We start from the raw sequence: 18,098 nt of genomic DNA, 5'->3' as shown, positions 1-18,098 counted from the left end.
TCTCTTTTAAAACTCGATGTTAAAAATCGATCATATTATCTTTTAAATAAATTAAAAGGATAATTTAAATTTATTCAGCTATGAAAACACGTAAAAAAAAAATGTTGTGCATTATTAATTATTTATATTATTTTCTAAAGATTTTAACTTTTTATAAAAGTCAATTCTTTTCTAAAGATTCTCCATTCAAACACAGGGAGAATTCTGAGAAAAGAAAAAAAAAAAGTATTAGAGGGATGTAATTCCTTAACCTTAGGAGGCCTGTAATTTGAGTATGTTGTAAGGCCTTGATAAGCCCATTAGTTGGCCCGATTCAAAGCCCACCTAATGACTCTGGTTTCGTCTTCCTCAAGTTGAAAACTTGGCGTTGATCAGAAGAATTGAAAAGGGTTTGAAGAAAATACAGTGGTAATTAGCAAAGGGAGAAACAGCTTAAAGAGTGGCATATACAATACTTCAGCATTAGCATCGATAATGGAGTTTGTTCCAGAAGAGGGCAAGCACCTTAACGAGGATTGCTCCACTTTGATTTTAGTGCGTTCATGTTCTAGGGTTTCGCCCTTCGTTTTTTCGCAGTTCACTACTCGGTCTTTTCTACCGTTCTGCAAATACACATTCACTTTTTCATTTCATGGCTGAATAATATGTGTGGAGTTAGCTCAACTTTAGACCTAACTATTAACTGCTAATTTAGTTCTTTAGAGCGTGTATGTTATACGATTGTAATTTGTGTGCTTTCAGCCTGCTCTGTCGATTGGCAATGTGGGGCAGCTTGTTGCGGATCTTTTGATATCATCAATGGGTTCAGAGAGAGTTGGGTATTTGGACGATCCTAACGTTTTGCCCTGTGTTGGCAATGATGCTTATGGACCCTTTCCTCAAGGAGACCTTGCACTTCCCCTTGAAGGTCCTCCTCTTTTTTTTTTTTTTTTAATTTTACTTGTTATCTCACAACTATTACTCTTGTTAATTTCATTTTCTATGCTCTTTCTCATCAACTTTTTGCAGCTTATGATTCTCCTTCTAATGCTCTCACTATCATCCAACAGAGATCGCCGGTGATTAAGGTAACACCCATGGCAACATCTATTTTGTTCCTTTAATCTGATACTGCTTGCCTGTAATGTGCTGATTTTTTAGCTAGCGGATCATTAAGTGATTTGCAACGTGTGGATTGTTTCTTACAAGCTTAGTTGTTTGCCGTAAAGTTTTAATATGGACAAACTGAGACTTCAGTGATACCTTTGTTATTTTAAGATAGTGCGTGCTTGAACGAATGATAGTAGTTCTCACTTCTTCTTGCGTTTGAACCTCTTCTGTATCTCTACCTTTCTGCCTTGTTCGAAATCCAAGGTTTATACCTGTCAAAAAAATACTCACTCAAGTCAGTGTTTTTCTCAATTGTTCCTTGAATGATTCCATCCGTCTGATCACTTCCGTTTCTTTTTCTCAACTTCCGAGTAAGTTATCCTATATGATCTTGTTCTTATGATTGTGTTACTTGTTTAGCTGTCCCAGTAGCTTCTCTGAACAATGCAGTTAGTTTGCTGTCCTCTTTGAAATGTAGGTGAAAAATTCAAGGATGTGCAGTGCATGAACAATGCCATTCTGAAGTTCCTACTCTAATTTAGAAGTTTATGGCAATTGCCAGATTGATTCTTAGGGTAGTCATAAAGATATATATATATATATATATATATATATATATATATATATATATATATATATATATATATATATATATATATATATATATATATAATTGATTACTACCTAATATTTGCATTAACAATAACAGAACTCTGTATTTTTGGCTGGAGTAAGCAAGAATTACTGTGCATGCCACTTGTTAACGTCAATCTTCCTGATGCTTTTGCACTATACCTCGTCTTAATGTTTTCTTTTAAATTTAATGATGGAATTAGTACACATAATTTTGGAAACTGTAAGAAGAAATTGCTCTGATACATGGTCATTTGAGTAGGGTATGATGGTTCAGTTTGCAAAAAACATGGCTCATTTTCTTGCTGGCAGTGGAAAGAAACATATTATTGTTCTCTCCAGCTTAGATTTTGGAAAGTGGCAAAAAGTTGATATGTCAAGGTGAGAAGCTATATATTTTTGAAATTGCCCTTCTTTGTGGTTAAGATATTTAAGTCATTCAATTCAGAGATTGTAACTTCTGTTCAAATTATAACCCTCAGAAGGTTCTTAGCTTTGTCACTATGACGACTATGCAGTATTTTAAATCCAACTTGGTGTAGGAAATTGCATTGTCATTCTTTCCGTTCTGATGCATCTATTGGCTATCACATTAGTGGTTTGCAGATATATTATCTTTCTAGTGCCAACAGCAATGGAACTGATGAAAACTGCGAACAGCTTGGATGGAAGAAACTTCAGGAGTATGATCCTTCTCAAAAGCATTGGAAATATCTTAGTGATTTAGCTGAAGGAAATGTTACACTGGAAGATATTATTTCTGTAGAAGATGAGCTAGAAGAAGAAAATTATTATGCTAGCTTGCCTTTTGCTGCACTTTTTACTTTTCTCAAGGTACTTACATGCATTTATATTTCATGATGCTACATTTCTAGTTAATCCTTAAAGCCTCTGTATGAAGATAAGAGAAGTGATGGCATCCTTTAATTTTATTTTTTAGATTGATGCCTGTTGTCATAAACTTTCTTTAGAAAGAACTCCTTCTAGTTGGAAGTTGTTTCAGTTACATGGCATGCTCTATTTTTATGAACGAAAAAATTATTAAGGCTCTACCTGGGTTGATTGCTGCAAAAGGAGAGACCAGGTTCATTAGGGATTTTGTTTCCATATGAAGAACAATGCCAGAGAATGTAGTTTAGTTGATCTCCATTTTTAAAAATAATAACTAATTAAAGGCCGCAGGGTGGTTATCCCTTACCTTTTAATTACAAAAATTGTAGAAATAGAGCATTAATATATGGATACATGGATTGATGGATGTAATAAGGTGTTGGTTTTTATGTATCAGGCTAAAGGTTTGAAGGTCACCTGCTTGTTGTGTTATTGTTCAGAAGGGGACAATGTATCGGATGCTTTTCAATTAGCGGATGCAACATATAAACTTCTCCAGATGACTCACCCTTCTACTGGTGAGCTTTCTTTTTCTTTGTTGTCTTTTTATAATTATTGCTGCACTTAATTTATCTTTTTCGTCTTATTATATTGTTTTTTATCTGTTATGTTATTCATATAGAAATTGTCTTATCATGACAACTAATGATTTTTCCCAATATCTTTTTTCAAGGATATAATGATCCATTATTTTTAACTCCCAAAAAATGTCACGGAGAATATTTCTGCCCGGATTTGTCACTTTAATGTGGATTTTCAAAAATATTATTTTCTAAACCCTTAGTCCCTCATCCCACTACTGAGACTATTATCATTTTTCTGGGTCTGCTGAATTTCTTGGATTAGAACATCTTTGTCGCGTGTATTTTCATGGATATCTTATTTTAAGATACAAATGTCTCAGTATTTCTCCTATCAACCACATCTCTCATTTTTCGCATGTTGTGACAAATGAATAAACATATTTTTGCAAGTAAAAAATCGTAAGAGTTGGTTTCTAATATTTCGTACAATACCTTTCCAGGAATTGAAAGTGATACATGGCGAGTGCCACTTTCTTGGATGAGTGTGTACGGACCACCCCCAGATGTGTCCATCTTCTAAGGTTGGTTACCTAGTTTGATACCTGTAATTTGTTACTTAATTACTTAGTTTTTTAAAGTCTAAATAATCCTAAACTAGTCCTATGTAAGAATAATGTAACTTTACTAAGAATTTGTTATGGTGGAATTCTAACTTCAATAGAACTTGTTCATATACCTTTACTGTGAAATGGGAACAGTAAGCAAACGTGTTTTGCAATCTATTACTTTCCCAAAACGGACAAAGTGTCATATGTCAAATTTTATATTTTTCATTCAGAGGTCTAAAACTATAAGTAAAATGTGAAAATAACTATATGCATTGCTTCATTAGGATTATTTATGGGTAATTTTATTTATGCAATTATTTTATTACAGTTCTTGTACTTTAGAAAAAATAATTTAGAGAAAAAGTGAAAGTATACTTAAATCCAATGTAAGAATTTATTTTCAATTACAACACTGCTCTTATTTATGATCTCTGATGACCATAACCAAATTTTTCAGAACTCGTCAATGTTTGACTACAGAGAAAGATAAACCATCGTACATTTATTTCTTTATTGACCCCAGTTGGATTGGATTGTTTAGATAAGCTGTATAAATAAACAATTTTATATTACAGTGAAATGCCATGCAAAAAATATTGTATTTATTATTATTATTGTTATTATTATTAGATTTTGTTGAAAAGTCATGTAATCCACGAGTTATACGGAGAGAATACAATGAAAATGACTCCAGGGTTGTAATATCTGTCACTTTGATCTCCTCCATTATCTAATTCATATTGGCCTGAACTTTTAAAAGCCACAGTATTTTCAACTCCAATTATCTACCAACCACTTTTTTACATTATATTTTCCTAACTAAAGAAAATAGTTGGAATATTCCAAAATTAAATTTCTATTTAAACTATAATGTTAAATTGAAATATGGAAAATACTTATCCTTTTTATATAGTTGTTAAGAATTCCCACCAAAGATACTGTTGCATAACTTTAGTGGTTGGCAAACATCAATCATGTGATGAAATATTTCACCCATACATTACACATTTAATATTACTCGGCTGCCTTGTGCGTTATACATTTTTTTTATATACATTATCGAAAGCTTTAGTCAAAAGTCTAACAATTTACTCGGTTATTATTTTCTTTATGGAAGTGGATCGTTACGTTATGTTATTCTGATAATCAGTTCACATTTACAAATAAAAGTGTTATATATCTTTTTGTTTTTAAATATTAAACACGTTAATTGATTTAACTTTTTATAAAATATTGAATAATCTATTGAGAAAATGATTTATTTATTATACCAGTTAGGATGTGTTCGAACTGCTGATGTTATTTCAAAACTAAACAATCTTTCTTTTCCAAAATTAAACGTATCCGACGAAATGGCAATGCAAACAATAAGAGTTGGGGACAAAAGATATCCCAATTTTGACCTAATTTTGCAAGTTTAAAACAAATATATATTTGGTTAGAACTAAAAATGTCATTCCAAATTAGGCTTAAAACTTAATTTTAAGTGTTTTCAACAAATCTAACCCACTTTGTCATTCTATATATAAAATAAATAAAAAATTATGCCGAGTCTCATACCACAAATCAATTACTATTAATGAAACAATAAAGTACAACACACATTAAATTTTTATTATTTTACTTCACTTTTTAATGTGTCAAAGAAACGGATTGTGCCAAAAAGAAATTATTTTATCAAATTTTGTTTAAATTAAATTACATATTATATAAAGAAGTAATTAATAATGAAAACTTTTAAAGATCCAAGTCTAGAAAACGACCAATACAAAAGACAGAGAGATGACTTGGCGATCATGTTGAGAAATTGAACATAAAACTTTTATTACCAACTTACGTGTTTAATTACATACCGTTGATCTGTTTATAAAAAGATAAAAGTAGCTGAGATGGATTCAGTTACGTGACAATGTTTGGAACAGACAATCTTTTTACCAGAATATGGGTTTTGCTTTTTCACGTAAAACTTATCCTTGTTTTTAAACCAATTTCCTCGGCAGAAAGCGTATTTTCAAACATGTCTCAAGGTATGCTTGTTTCCATGAAACATCATTTAAGAAAAAAAAAATTGAAGTAAAGAGTGTGTTGGATTGACATTTATTTGAGTTCATATAACGACAAATACACCTTGTACACGTGTAAATAATGATAAAGTTTGATAATAGAAGAAAAATATACTAAGAAAAACAAAATTATTCTACAACACCCGATACGAAGATTTATTATTTATTCGACGGTTAATCATTTAGAAATATTATAAATAGTATCACTAAATATATGAAAACAAATATATATGTTATTAAAAATTATTTTCCTTTAATGACATTGTTTATAACTTCTTATGAAAAAAACAACGAGATCAAGTCTGACACTCTTCGATTAAGAGCTACTTACAAAATATCGAAAACTTTTTTTTTCAGCAATGTTGCGTGATTACACTGATAACATTAAGTTTTCGTACACGAGGAAGGTATCAAAAGACTTCACATAATGAAACAATTCAACAATTACTCGGTAGATCTATTAATTTGAATGCGCCTTAATTTCTATCCACAAACTTTTATATCCCTTAATTAAAATTTTCATTCTAAAAAATATAAAAAAATAAAATAAAATAAAAAGGGTTGTCCTCTATATTATTTTTAGAAAATGATATTTTAATACCAATTTTTGGACACTATTTTAATATTACATACGTGTTAAAATATGATTGGACGATTTCAAATTAAAAAAATGTTTAAACCTCTTTTTGGTCCCTAAGTTATAAGCGGATGTTCGGTTTAGTCCCCGTTTTTTAAATCTTTAGTTCTTTAAGTTATAAAAAAATGTATCAAATGAGTCCTTTTTTGACTTGAAATACTGTTTGCTACATCTTTAGATTGGTCTGATTTGTTTCTTAATAATAACAACACTGCTCTTTGTACTTTGACCATGAACATAAAAAAAAGGACTCATTTGATATATTTTGTATAACTTAAGAACCAAAGGCTTAGATTTTTAAAAAAGGGATTAAACTGAACATCCACTCAGGGACCAAAAAGAGACTTAAACCTTAAAAAAATTTACGAAAAGTAAAAAAAAAAAAAATAATAATGGAGGGTAGGCTATAAATAGCTCAGTAAAATATCTTTTAGATCGTAGTGTGAACATACATTGTGAAACTTAGAACATCCTGAGCAATGCATTGAAAGCGAGTGACAGACAGAAGAGTGTGTCAAGAAAATGTGTAGCATAAGAAAAGGTTAAAAAGTTAAGGACAGGGTGGCTTAGGTGGGAGACATATGATCCTAATCCAAGGGTGGATGGAGCAAGCCAGTGTTGTTTTAAATACGTTATTATAGTAAAATAGCCTACACACGTTGTCCACGCTGCTAACTTAACATTATAGAGATTATAAATAGATCGTGCAGGCATACTTCACTCCACTCACACCCTCCTCCTACACATTAACCACCAAGTTACGGTTGAATCAACCATCATCAATGGCTACTTCCGACACCACCGCCACCAAGCTTCCCCTCAAGGAGATTCCCGGAAGCTACGGCCTCCCCTTCTTCGGACCCATGAGTGACAGACACGACTACTTCTACCACCAGGGACGCGACAAGTTCTTCGCCGACCGAATCCAAAAGTACAAATCAACTGTCATCAGAACCAACATGCCACCTGGTCCCTTCATTTCCTCAAACCCTAAAGTCATCGCTCTCCTCGACGGCATCTCCTTCCAAATCCTCTTCGACAACTCCAAGGTCGACAAGCGCGACGTCCTCGACGGCACCTTCATGCCTTCCACCTCCTTCACCGGCGGCTACCGCGTCTGCGCCTTCCAGGACACCACCGAGCCCTCCCACGCGCTCCTCAAGACCTTCTACCTCAACCTCCTCGCCTCCAAGCACGCCTCCTTCATCCCGCTCTTCCGCAACAACCTCTCGGAACACTTCGCTGACCTCGAGGACAAGCTCGCCGCAAGATCCTCCAAGGCCGACTTCAACGCCTCCGTCGGCTCCGCCTCCTTCAACTTCCTCTTCCGTCTCCTCACCGGTCAAGACCCCTCCGCAACCAAAATCGGCTCCGACGGTCCCACCCTCGTCACGACCTGGCTCGCGGCGCAGCTCGCTCCGCTCGCCACTCTAGGTCTACCCAGGATTTTCAACTACGTAGAAGATTTCCTTATCCGAACAATCCCCTTGCCTGCGTGGACTGTTAAGTCCAGCTATAAGAAACTCTTCGAGGGTTTTGCCAGCGCAGGTAATGTGATCCTCATTTAGTCTGAACCGGTTAACGTGTTATTACTGTTGCAAGTTTTCTTTATCTAGTTCGGATTACGATGTGCAGGTTCTTCCGTTCTGGACGAAGCGGAGCGGTTGGGGATAAAGAGGGACGAAGCTTGCCACAACCTTGTGTTCATGTTAGGGTTCAACGCGCAGGGAGGGTTGGTGAACCAGTTTCCGATTCTGTTGAAGTGGGTTGGGTTGGGAGGGGAGAGTTTGCACAGACAGCTTGCAGAGGAAATCAGGAGCGTTGTTAAGGAAGAAAACGGGGTGAGTCTCCGTGCGTTGGATAGGATGACTTTGACTAAATCCGTGGTGTACGAGGTGATGAGGATAGAGCCGGCGGTGCCGTTCCAGTACGCCAAGGCCAGGGAAGATCTTGTGGTGGAGAGCCACGATGCGGCGTACATGATCAAGAAGGGTGAGATGATCTTTGGATATCAGCCGTTCGCTACAAAAGACCCTAAGATCTTTGAGAGAGCGGAGGAGTTTGTGGCCCACAGGTTTGTTGGGCCTGATGGAGAAAAGTTGTTGAACCACGTGTTGTGGTCAAACGGCCGCGAGACGGAGGAGCCCACGCCGGATAATAAACAGTGTCCTGCAAAGAATCTGGTGGTGCTCCTGTGCAGGCTATACTTGGTGGAATTCTTCCTACGATACGATACTTTTACGTTCGATTTTAAACCTGTGGTTCTAGGTCCCCGAGTGACCATCAAGTCACTGGTTAAATCATCTTACTGACCCTCCGCTAATCTCTGTTATTAATTGAATAAATCGGATTAAGTAAAGTAGGTATGTTTCCTGTTCCGCACTGCAGAGGAGTAAGTACTACCTGTAACATGCAGAGTGATGTGTGTTTCAAATTTTAATTTGTTTTTGTGGTGTCACATTATCCAATATATTCCTTTTCTTTCACCTTTTCTCTTTAATATTTCTCTATCAGTGAGTGTGCTCTAATTTGTCTGCTAAACCAGCAACATCAGTAACACTATACTAATCATTTATCATTAATCATATCATTATCGTTAACTTAACCCATAAATTTCGATTTTCAACGTGTTCTCAGGTTATGCGTATTTGTATTTGGACGATAAATTAAGGGTCAAGAACTTTTGACCCCATTGTTTTCATCTCATGCTTAAATTACAATTCTACAAATTATTATTTTATTATAATATTTTACTTATTATTGTTATTTTAATGTAATATTTTATAAAATATATGAGAAATGCTAGCCAGTATACTAACAACACATAAATAATCTTTATTTAATTACAATTATGTTGAAATATTTGTTTAAAGTATAATTAATGATTATGTTAAAATTTGAAATAATTAACTTCATTGATTAAAATAATATAACTTTATATAACAGATTTTTTATTTTTTTTTAATTTATATATAATTCAAGTCTTAAATTCATATTTTAATTTTTTTTAGATGTTTAACACTTTATTATTTGATAGTTGATATATTGGATTTTTTTTTCAATAAAATTGTTTTTTTCTCTTTATCAATTTAAGTTTTTTTACATTTAGTTATATTTTATTTTTTAACAATGTTAAAATATAAAATAACCAGTTAAAAAGAAATTAAAATCATTTTATTATTTAATTTTTTTTAAGTTTGTGTTATGTTTATCAAATAAACTGTCAATTATAATTGTTTTATATTTTTAAACATTTTAATCTTTTAAATAAAGTAAAATTGCATTATTATTGAAGTCAAATTCATTTAATGTTATAGTTAAATATGAACTTTTATAAAATTCAATATTTCTTAATTATTCTCAATTACTCTTGACCCTATTTTATAATATAACATTTAAGATCGGCAATGACATCCATCATATTTCATAGTACTTATATAAATCGCTTAAATTTTATAAAATATTTATTTTATTATTTTATTTGTTATTAAAATAAGCCGTTTTTTGGATGGATATCAAAAGTGAAGAAGTTGAAAATAAAGATGATATAATGAAAGTTGGAAGTAAAATGTTAGAACTTAATGAAAGTGTGAAAAAAAAAATTAAAAAGTGAATTTTTTGTAAATATATATATGTGATTGCTTTAGAAAATATAGAAATTTTTTGCCACAATTTTGACATAACATCTTATATATTTAAGTGCATGATTGATTGATCATGTTTTCTTAAAAGCAGATGAAGAAAAATTAGACTGATTTTTTCTCATATTTTAAGGCCATTGAATCTCAATAATAACGACACATTGTCCAAAAATAATCCATGCGCCCACTCTATAATATAAAAGCAGTGTGACCCAGAAAAAACCTACATCACATATTAAAAAGCTTAAGTTCAAATGAATTATTAACCAACTACACGACATAAAATAATAAAGTTAATAGGTAATCAAATATATGAGATTTGTATAATTTATTATAACGAATAAATTATGTTTTTATTGGATCCGTCAATACTTTTAATTTTTTTATTAATAGTTTTCAGATTATTTTTATTTTCTATTCACCTCACATGTCTCATAAATAATGTTTTGATAATCTCAAATCATTTAGATGTACTTGTGAAAAGACTATAATATTTAAGTGAATAAGCATACGAGTTGAATGAAATTATATATATTAAGTCACGTTATCAATCATAGGATAAACCATTTAATATGTTACTAGAGGAAAACAAAAATTCTAAAATCATATTACTCATAGGGAGTAGCAAAAATGGTTGAGTCTGATGAGCTAGTCTAACCAAAAAAGTGGATCGCAACGACTTCTTTAACCTAGCATCTCGGCACAACCTATCCTGCCCAACTCAATATTTGACATCATTAAAAAATGTAAGGAACTTGTCTTCACTCGTGACCCGCCCAACTTAGCATGCTAACTAAATATCATAAAAAACTTAAATGTAAGGAACTCGCCTTTACTGACGATAACCCTTAAGTCATATCGACAACCATCCAACAGCCCGAATTCATTAAAAAAACTAAATTATTTAATGTATGAATGTGTTATATTTTGGAAAATTGAAATTAGACAATGATGTTATATTAAAATAAGTGATAAATTATTCAAATACAGTTTAACATCAGTCTTGTATTAGCCCGACATTAGCGTGTTTTAGCTCAGTAGCCTCTCTAGCAACTCGATATGAGCATATTTCAATTTAGCAACTCGACATGAACCTGTTTTGGCTCGATAGTTCAATAGATCTGATTATAAAACTCAATTTGTTCTTACATTGTGAATCAACTCAATCTATTTTTGAGAAACCAAAGTCGGAACGAACTTAAATAATATGAATTGACATGTTTTACCACTAGTGTGATAACCAGATTCTTATAATCTGATTTTTTAGATAGATACAAAATTTATAATTATATTAAGTGATTATTATAGTTACTAGGATTTTACCTTTAATATTTTGTTAAAAAGACTTTTTATATTTTTGTTAAAAAGACTAGTAGATTTCTTTGGAGAAATAACTTGATGCGAAAATGATTTCTTGAAAATTCATGCAAATTATTTTGAAATCCCTTTTTACGTCGTCAATCATGTTATTTTTAGTTTAACAAGTCTGTATTGTTTGTAATCGGAGATAATATTGGATGCACACACACACACACACATATATATATATATATATATATATATATATATATATATATATATATTATTAATCCCAATGTTCTTTCTTTGTTATGGTAAAACTTATGTATAAATATGTTTCACCTTGACCTTTATTTAATCTATCAGGATTTTATATCTGTTCAAATATATATTTAGAGAAGTTTGTTTAAAAGTTCGAACCAAGGAAGTGATTGAATGCGAAGAAAATGACAGACATGTTTGGTTGGAAATCAAGTGACGAGTAAGTGAAAATAGCAGTGACAGATGTCATTATTATAGAATGTCATAACAGGTGCTGTCATATCTCCATTCATCCATCACCTTCTTACACCTGTCATATTTAATTAAACTAATCTTGTTTATGCTAATAATTAACCGTCAATAATAACTTATCCAACTCAATCACGTCTAATCAGCTAAACCATGTCGTTTCTGAATATTTAATATCCATCATTACTAACCCAATCATTTCGCATTATTATATTATTATATTTATACTCAATACACTGTCGGCACAAAACCAATTCAAACAAAAAAAATGAGTAAGGCCCAAAAAAAATGCAGGCTGTTGGGTCGGCCCAACGGACGCGTTGACCCAAATGGCAAGAGGGAGGTTCGGGTTGCCACGTGGCCGACACCACACACGGTCTCTTCAAAAGCTGTTTGAATAAATAAATAACGCACATGGCACCATGTGTCCATTGCTCTTCTACACGAAACATATTTGGATATACGTGTCACATTATTAAATTAACTAAATCCTGTCTATAACTGCTTTATCAGGTAAAATTTAATCTAATCATATAATTTAATTTAATCTAATCATATACAAGAGTTAGATCATGTGACTACAGTGTGGACAGATACTGGAATTTTCTTTCCTGATAAGGGATTGCTAGAGTAAGCAAAAGCAGCTGTGATACACTCGCACGCCAGCGCGTCCATATCCGCTTACATCATTACCAAATCATTACGCTCCACGTGTCCTTTGACTATTAGCAACTCCTGCACGTATATTATGCAGATCCTCATCTCTTCCCTTGCCAAACCACGATCTCTGCTCTCTTCTGCATCTTCTCCGTTGCAAAAAAAAAAAAAAAATGTTTAAGAAAATGGGTTTTGAAGAAGAAGCAGTTGTGCAATTGATCAATTCTGATTTCAGAGACCTAAGTGTAGCTGCTAATCAATTAGCCAATCACGTGGTCAAACTTGGTGGCATAGGCTTTGGAGCTTCTTTTTTCGGATTGATTGCTGCCATTGCTGCTATGTACGTACTCTTCTCACTCTGTTTACTACTATCCATATCTGCTATGTCTTTCTCTAATCACGACGAAATTTCTAAGCTCATCTTTAAAGCTGCCTTGTAGTTTTCTGACTAAAACTTTATCGTAAATCAACTTCATTTAATTACTTATAAATTATTCCTATAAAGAAAGTATGTCTCTGCATCCGCAAAAAAACTTATATATATACACGGATAATTTTTTGAAAGATTCATTTTCATGAATTTTTAATCAAGGATAAGTTAGTTGGATGTTTACTCATTTTGTATATTGTTTTCATCTTACGTATTTGTTATATATCTAGTCACCTTTTTATCTTTATCACTCGGTTGATTTATGGATCATGTGGAAACTGGAAAGAATGAATTTATAAAGATGCTGCTGAGATTGGATCTATAANAGTAGTAATTATAATATGTCTTTGTCTTGTAATATATCATTGTATAGTTAATATAAAAGAAGGTAAATCTGTTTGCTTTTACTTTTAAAGAATGGTAAAGTAATGCATTCAAACTCTTTAATCGGGTCGTTGAGAATTTGTTTTTGTACAGAAATTATTTGGATGATGTGCTATGAATCAGTTATTGGGTTGGTTCAGATTATGAAAAAACGATTGNGCTGATTCGATCTATTTTTCTACAATGACCTTAATTAGATTGATTGAAAAACTGTAAAATTGATAGAACTCATTATGAATTTTACAGTATACAATTAACTCCAGGGAGATGATTTCTTTTAAATAACTTCATAATCATATGAATAAATTAAATTCTTTTGGCCTGAAATATTGTATAATGAGTTGCTATGCTCTGTTTCATTTTAATATAATAACAATATTGATGCAAATAATTATAACAGAGCAATAGATTGTTTCCAAACAAGACAAGTTGCTTTACTAAAGTGGGTTGAATGAGTTATGAGTGTGGATAAGGTTCATCCAATAGTCAAGATATCATTAAAGCTATAGGAGGTCCACCATCTTATCTCCTTCCCCATGTTGATTACCTCAAATCTTATAGTATAGTTTCTGTCTTTAAGGTTATTCAGAACAGGTAAATTATGTTTTATCCCAAGAGGAAGGTGCAACCAAAACTTTTGAAAGCTGTATTCATTTAACTTTCAATGGGACAATTAATGTTGTAGTAGTTGGTGCCAAACCCTCATTAGTCAATGCTGTGAGAGACACTTACTCTATAAGCAAGAACAGTATTGAAGTTACTTGCTGTTAGTTTTTTTTAACATAAACAGTTAAGCACATTCTTTCTGACAGGTACTACTGTTCACTTTCTAGTTTTTGAGTGAATTCACCGATTATTTTATCACGTTGTTTGCAGTTATCTGTTAATTTTGGATCGTACAAACTGGAGGACTAATATTCTCACAGGACTACTCATTCCATACATTTTCTTCAGCTTGCCTTCGATAATTTTTGCCGTCTTCAGGTGATTAGACTATTAGGCTTATTTCAGATCAATTTTGTACCTTCGTTTTCTCTAGTATTGAATTTCCTTTCTGTTACCATTCTACTCGTGCAGAGGAGAGATTGGAAAATGGATTGCTGTCATTGCTGTTGTATTGCGCCTTTTCATTCCAAGACACTTCCCTGGTATGCTATAACTGCTCACAATGTAGTAATACCCTGAGTGCTGAAAGAGTGACTGTACCCATTGATTGAACTTCAGAAAACGCAACTATTTTGCTGCTATCCCCTATTGATGATCACTGTCATTCCAAAACAAAGTAACCAAGTCAATGTTTTTTTTTTTTTTTACAAACCTTGTATAGAAATCCTTAACTGTTTTTAGTGTCATTTTTTCAATAAAAAATAATGTTAATCCGCATAATAAAAAGTTTTCTTAAATTATCAAAATGAAATTTCAATCTCGATTGGAGAACCATACTTAAAAAAAAAAAATAAGAAACCAAATCTTAAGTTTTATCGATCTGGTTACTCAGTGCTTAGAATTAAGTGTAAGGTTAGTAACCTGGTATGATTGTTACTGCAGATTGGCTGGAATTGCCGGGTGCTTTGATTCTTCTTATCGTTGTAGCTCCTTCTCTATTTGCAAACACCTTTAGAAACGACATTGTCGGGGTGGTAGTGTGTCTCATCATTGCATGCTATCTGCTGCAAGAACATATTCGAGCTTCTGGTGGTTTTAGAAACTCCTTCACTAAAGCCCATGGCATATCAAATTCCGTTGGCATAATACTTCTGTTAGTCTATCCCATCTGGGCGTTGGTGGTCATACTTTTTTAGGAACCATCACTTGGACTTGGTTGATATGTGTGAATTAAAACAATTGTTTTACCATTCATTCGTTGGATCTTGATATCTGTAAACACCTTGCACTGTTATATGATTCACCTGTCGTGAAGTTAGCATGTTTAAAAAAGTGGAATCAAATCTCACTGAGATTTTTGGGTTTTATGGAATGTAAAAAAAAACAAAAGAAGATGAAGATGATTCTTGTGGTATCGTTATAGCTGTCGAGTATTCACAAATCATGTATGATTTAGGGAAACCGTTGTACTCTTACCTGTGGGGTGTAATATAAATTTACATTTGTTTCTGCTCTGTATTATTACACCATTTTGTTTCCAGAAAATGCAGTCCTAGAAACTACAATAGAATTCCCTGTGAGCATGTAAACAAAAAATGCCTAATGAAATAACAATGTCAAGACAGTCGATATATGAACCCCCATGCACTTAGTAAGACACGAATACGATAAACAAAACAACACAACATTTTTTTAAAATTTAATTAACAAAAATTTATAAAATATTTCATAAAGATGTAGAATTACTGATATATAAATAGATACTAATGTTTTTTTCATTAGTTCGTATCTACAATGTTCACAATTATAAAAAAACATCTATGATCAATGCCCTCCATAATCTTGTCACTACTTACTATTTGGGAGTATCCAATTCATTTCCTTAAAAAACATTAAAAAAAAAAAAAGATGAATTGAATACTGATGAATTCTCAAACATTTTGAGAAGCTCATCCTAAAATATTAGCTACTAAAGAGAGAAAATCAAACACTTAAATACTACCCCCAATGTTCCATATTAGTTAATGTCTGATTTAGGTACCTGTAAAAAATATACTTTCAGAATGCATTTACGTGCCTAGAGTTATTTCAAAATACCCTACAAGTTTCTGGGAAAAAATTAAAAATTTAAAGAAAAAAAGATATTAAATTGTTCTGGTTCGTATATGGAAGTATTCAAGGAGTATCCAACACGGGTATGACAAATATTTTTTCATTTTTTAAGAATCTGGAGTTCATAGTACTAAAGGTTTTTCTGAATTTGTAGAAGTGTCATGCCAATGATGGAAACTCTAAAAGTAGCTGCAACTTTTTTATCTTTATCACATTTCAAAAAGTATAATTTCTGCCAAGAATAATCAAAGCATTGTTAACAAGAGGTCAAGAGAGGCATGAAGATAGTGCAGATCCAGCATTACACGAGAGTAGGATTAGGCAAAATTAACTTTGGACTGAACTATGGATTATCTATACTGTTTATATTGGAAAAATTAAATTATTTTCAATAAAATCTGAATTGTAGTAGTTCAATTTAAAAGTCCTAAACCTTTTATATTTGCAGTTTAGTTAACTACCTGAAACTGCTTATCTGCTGATTACCTCTGCTTGATGAGTTCTTTCTCTCGCACACTCTGACTTGGATTGTACCATCATCGTGTCTTTTCTATCTCTTTTCTCTAATTATTCAATTTCTTCTGTGCTTTACTTTGAAAAAATGTGCACCTTAAAATATTAGTCCAATCATTTGCATGACAAAACTTATCACTGTAAAAAATAAATATCATATTAAATTTTAATTGAACGTTTTGTTTATAAAATTTTAGGTAATTATGTGACGATATAAGTGTATAATCTAGGTTTTTCATTCTTATATATGCACATCTCAAAAATCTAAGTATACATGTTTTCTTTTTCGGTGTTAAATTTTTATATTTATTCTTTTTGAAATGTACTTAAGTTAATTAATGAAAACCAAGGCAAGACATAGGGTAATTAGTTATTACTTTAATTGCTTAATTAATATATTTTCAGAAAGCTAATTTAGGTAAGGGTCGTAGTTAATGAGATTTTTATTGTAAAACTGTATATGTAAAGTTCCATTTGTTTCATCACACCAACTTTATATATTTATGTTCGTGTTGGATAGTGTTGGATATCTAATAATAGAATTAATATCTTATTATTGATTAGTGTTGCATTTGACTTAGGTCAAAATAAGTACAGTTAAATTCAAAATTAGTATAATTCAAGTTAAAAATAATATAATTCAATTTAAAAATAGCACAATGCAATTTAATATAATCTCGTAAAATAAAAAGTAATTCCGAAATCATTTTTAAGACAATTTTTTGGTTCACTGTAGATTTAACACTTCAATAGAGTCAATTTTGCATGGATAGTGGATATGCTTAGTTGTTAATAATAGGTTTAATACCTATTTTGGTCCCTCTTTTGGGAGGGTTTGTTCAAAGTGGTTTCTTCTTTTTTCAAAAGTTCACTTTAGTCCTAATTTTTGCAAAAACTGTTAAAGTTGGTCCTTTTTGGTAACGGCGTTAAGTTCACTAACCGCAGAGCTGCCAGGTGTGTAATGTTTGATGATGTGGCATTGTAAGTTGTTTTAAAAAAAATATATAATTGTGAGGTGTAAATTAATATAATTAGGGTTGGATTAAAAAAGGAATTAGGGGAAATTTTTGGTGTGTAATTAAGTACATCATCCTGTGATTGATGGTTATTGTTCCCAAGTTTAAAAGAAATGGTTAGGGTTTGTGGTTATTTGCTCCAGAGTTTTCGAAAGTTAAAAGGTTAGGGTTAGGGTTTGGAATGGCTTCTTCACAAAGTGATTGTTCTTGTTCGAAGACAACGGGCAAAGGAGCTTCGCATTCATCACAGGATGTTGTTTCGAGGGGTGTTGGGATAACCCCTATGTGCTTCTCATGATGAATGACTAGGTTGTATCGAGGTGTAGAAAACGAATATGGTGGAGTGATGCTGCGATTTGGGTTTTTGCAGATTAGGGGTTTTTTGATATGGGATTTTAGAGTTTTCTGTACAGTTTGTGTGATTGAGGTTGAGGAAAAAAGGAAATTGAGATTGAATGAAGGTTTTTCTCGTACTTGGAGATTGC

The 18,098-nt window shown here is 32.3% G+C and overlaps 3 protein-coding genes across 4 annotated transcripts; all 3 read left to right on the top strand.

Annotated features, from left to right (window-relative positions):
* Positions 1-299: 299 nt before the first annotated feature.
* On the top strand, positions 300-4,451 carry LOC106754355 (proteasome assembly chaperone 2). Of its 2 annotated transcripts, XM_014636370.2 has the most exons (8): positions 300-534; positions 742-907; positions 1,009-1,067; positions 1,985-2,103; positions 2,319-2,556; positions 3,011-3,131; positions 3,638-3,718; positions 4,203-4,451. In XM_014636370.2, the coding sequence occupies exons 1-7, from the start codon at positions 475-477 to the stop codon at positions 3,715-3,717; spliced, it is 843 nt and encodes a 280-aa protein (XP_014491856.1). In that variant the 5' UTR covers positions 300-474; the 3' UTR covers position 3,718; positions 4,203-4,451. The 2 variants fall into 2 exon arrangements, with proteins under 2 accessions (XP_014491856.1, XP_022634044.1); XM_022778323.1 differs by lacking the exon at positions 4,203-4,451 and having other exon boundaries at positions 301-534; positions 3,638-3,857.
* A 2,678-nt stretch (positions 4,452-7,129) lies between these two features.
* LOC106756545 (allene oxide synthase 3-like) lies at positions 7,130-8,931 on the top strand. The gene is made up of 2 exons (XM_014639018.2): positions 7,130-7,993; positions 8,081-8,931. The coding sequence occupies exons 1-2, from the start codon at positions 7,228-7,230 to the stop codon at positions 8,755-8,757; spliced, it is 1,443 nt and encodes a 480-aa protein (XP_014494504.1). The 5' UTR covers positions 7,130-7,227; the 3' UTR covers positions 8,758-8,931.
* A 3,722-nt stretch (positions 8,932-12,653) lies between these two features.
* Positions 12,654-15,490, top strand: LOC106756614 (cold-regulated 413 plasma membrane protein 2). The gene is made up of 4 exons (XM_014639108.2): positions 12,654-12,892; positions 14,243-14,350; positions 14,444-14,514; positions 14,915-15,490. Exons 1-4 carry the CDS (start codon positions 12,726-12,728, stop codon positions 15,166-15,168), a joined length of 600 nt encoding a protein of 199 aa, XP_014494594.1. The 5' UTR covers positions 12,654-12,725; the 3' UTR covers positions 15,169-15,490.
* The last annotated feature ends 2,608 nt before the right edge of the window (positions 15,491-18,098 follow it).

Source organism: Vigna radiata, chromosome 2 (genome assembly GCF_000741045.1).
Source record: "Vigna radiata var. radiata cultivar VC1973A chromosome 2, Vradiata_ver6, whole genome shotgun sequence".
Lineage (NCBI taxonomy): Eukaryota > Viridiplantae > Streptophyta > Magnoliopsida > Fabales > Fabaceae > Vigna > Vigna radiata.
This window is presented reverse-complemented; position numbering and strand designations above follow the sequence as displayed.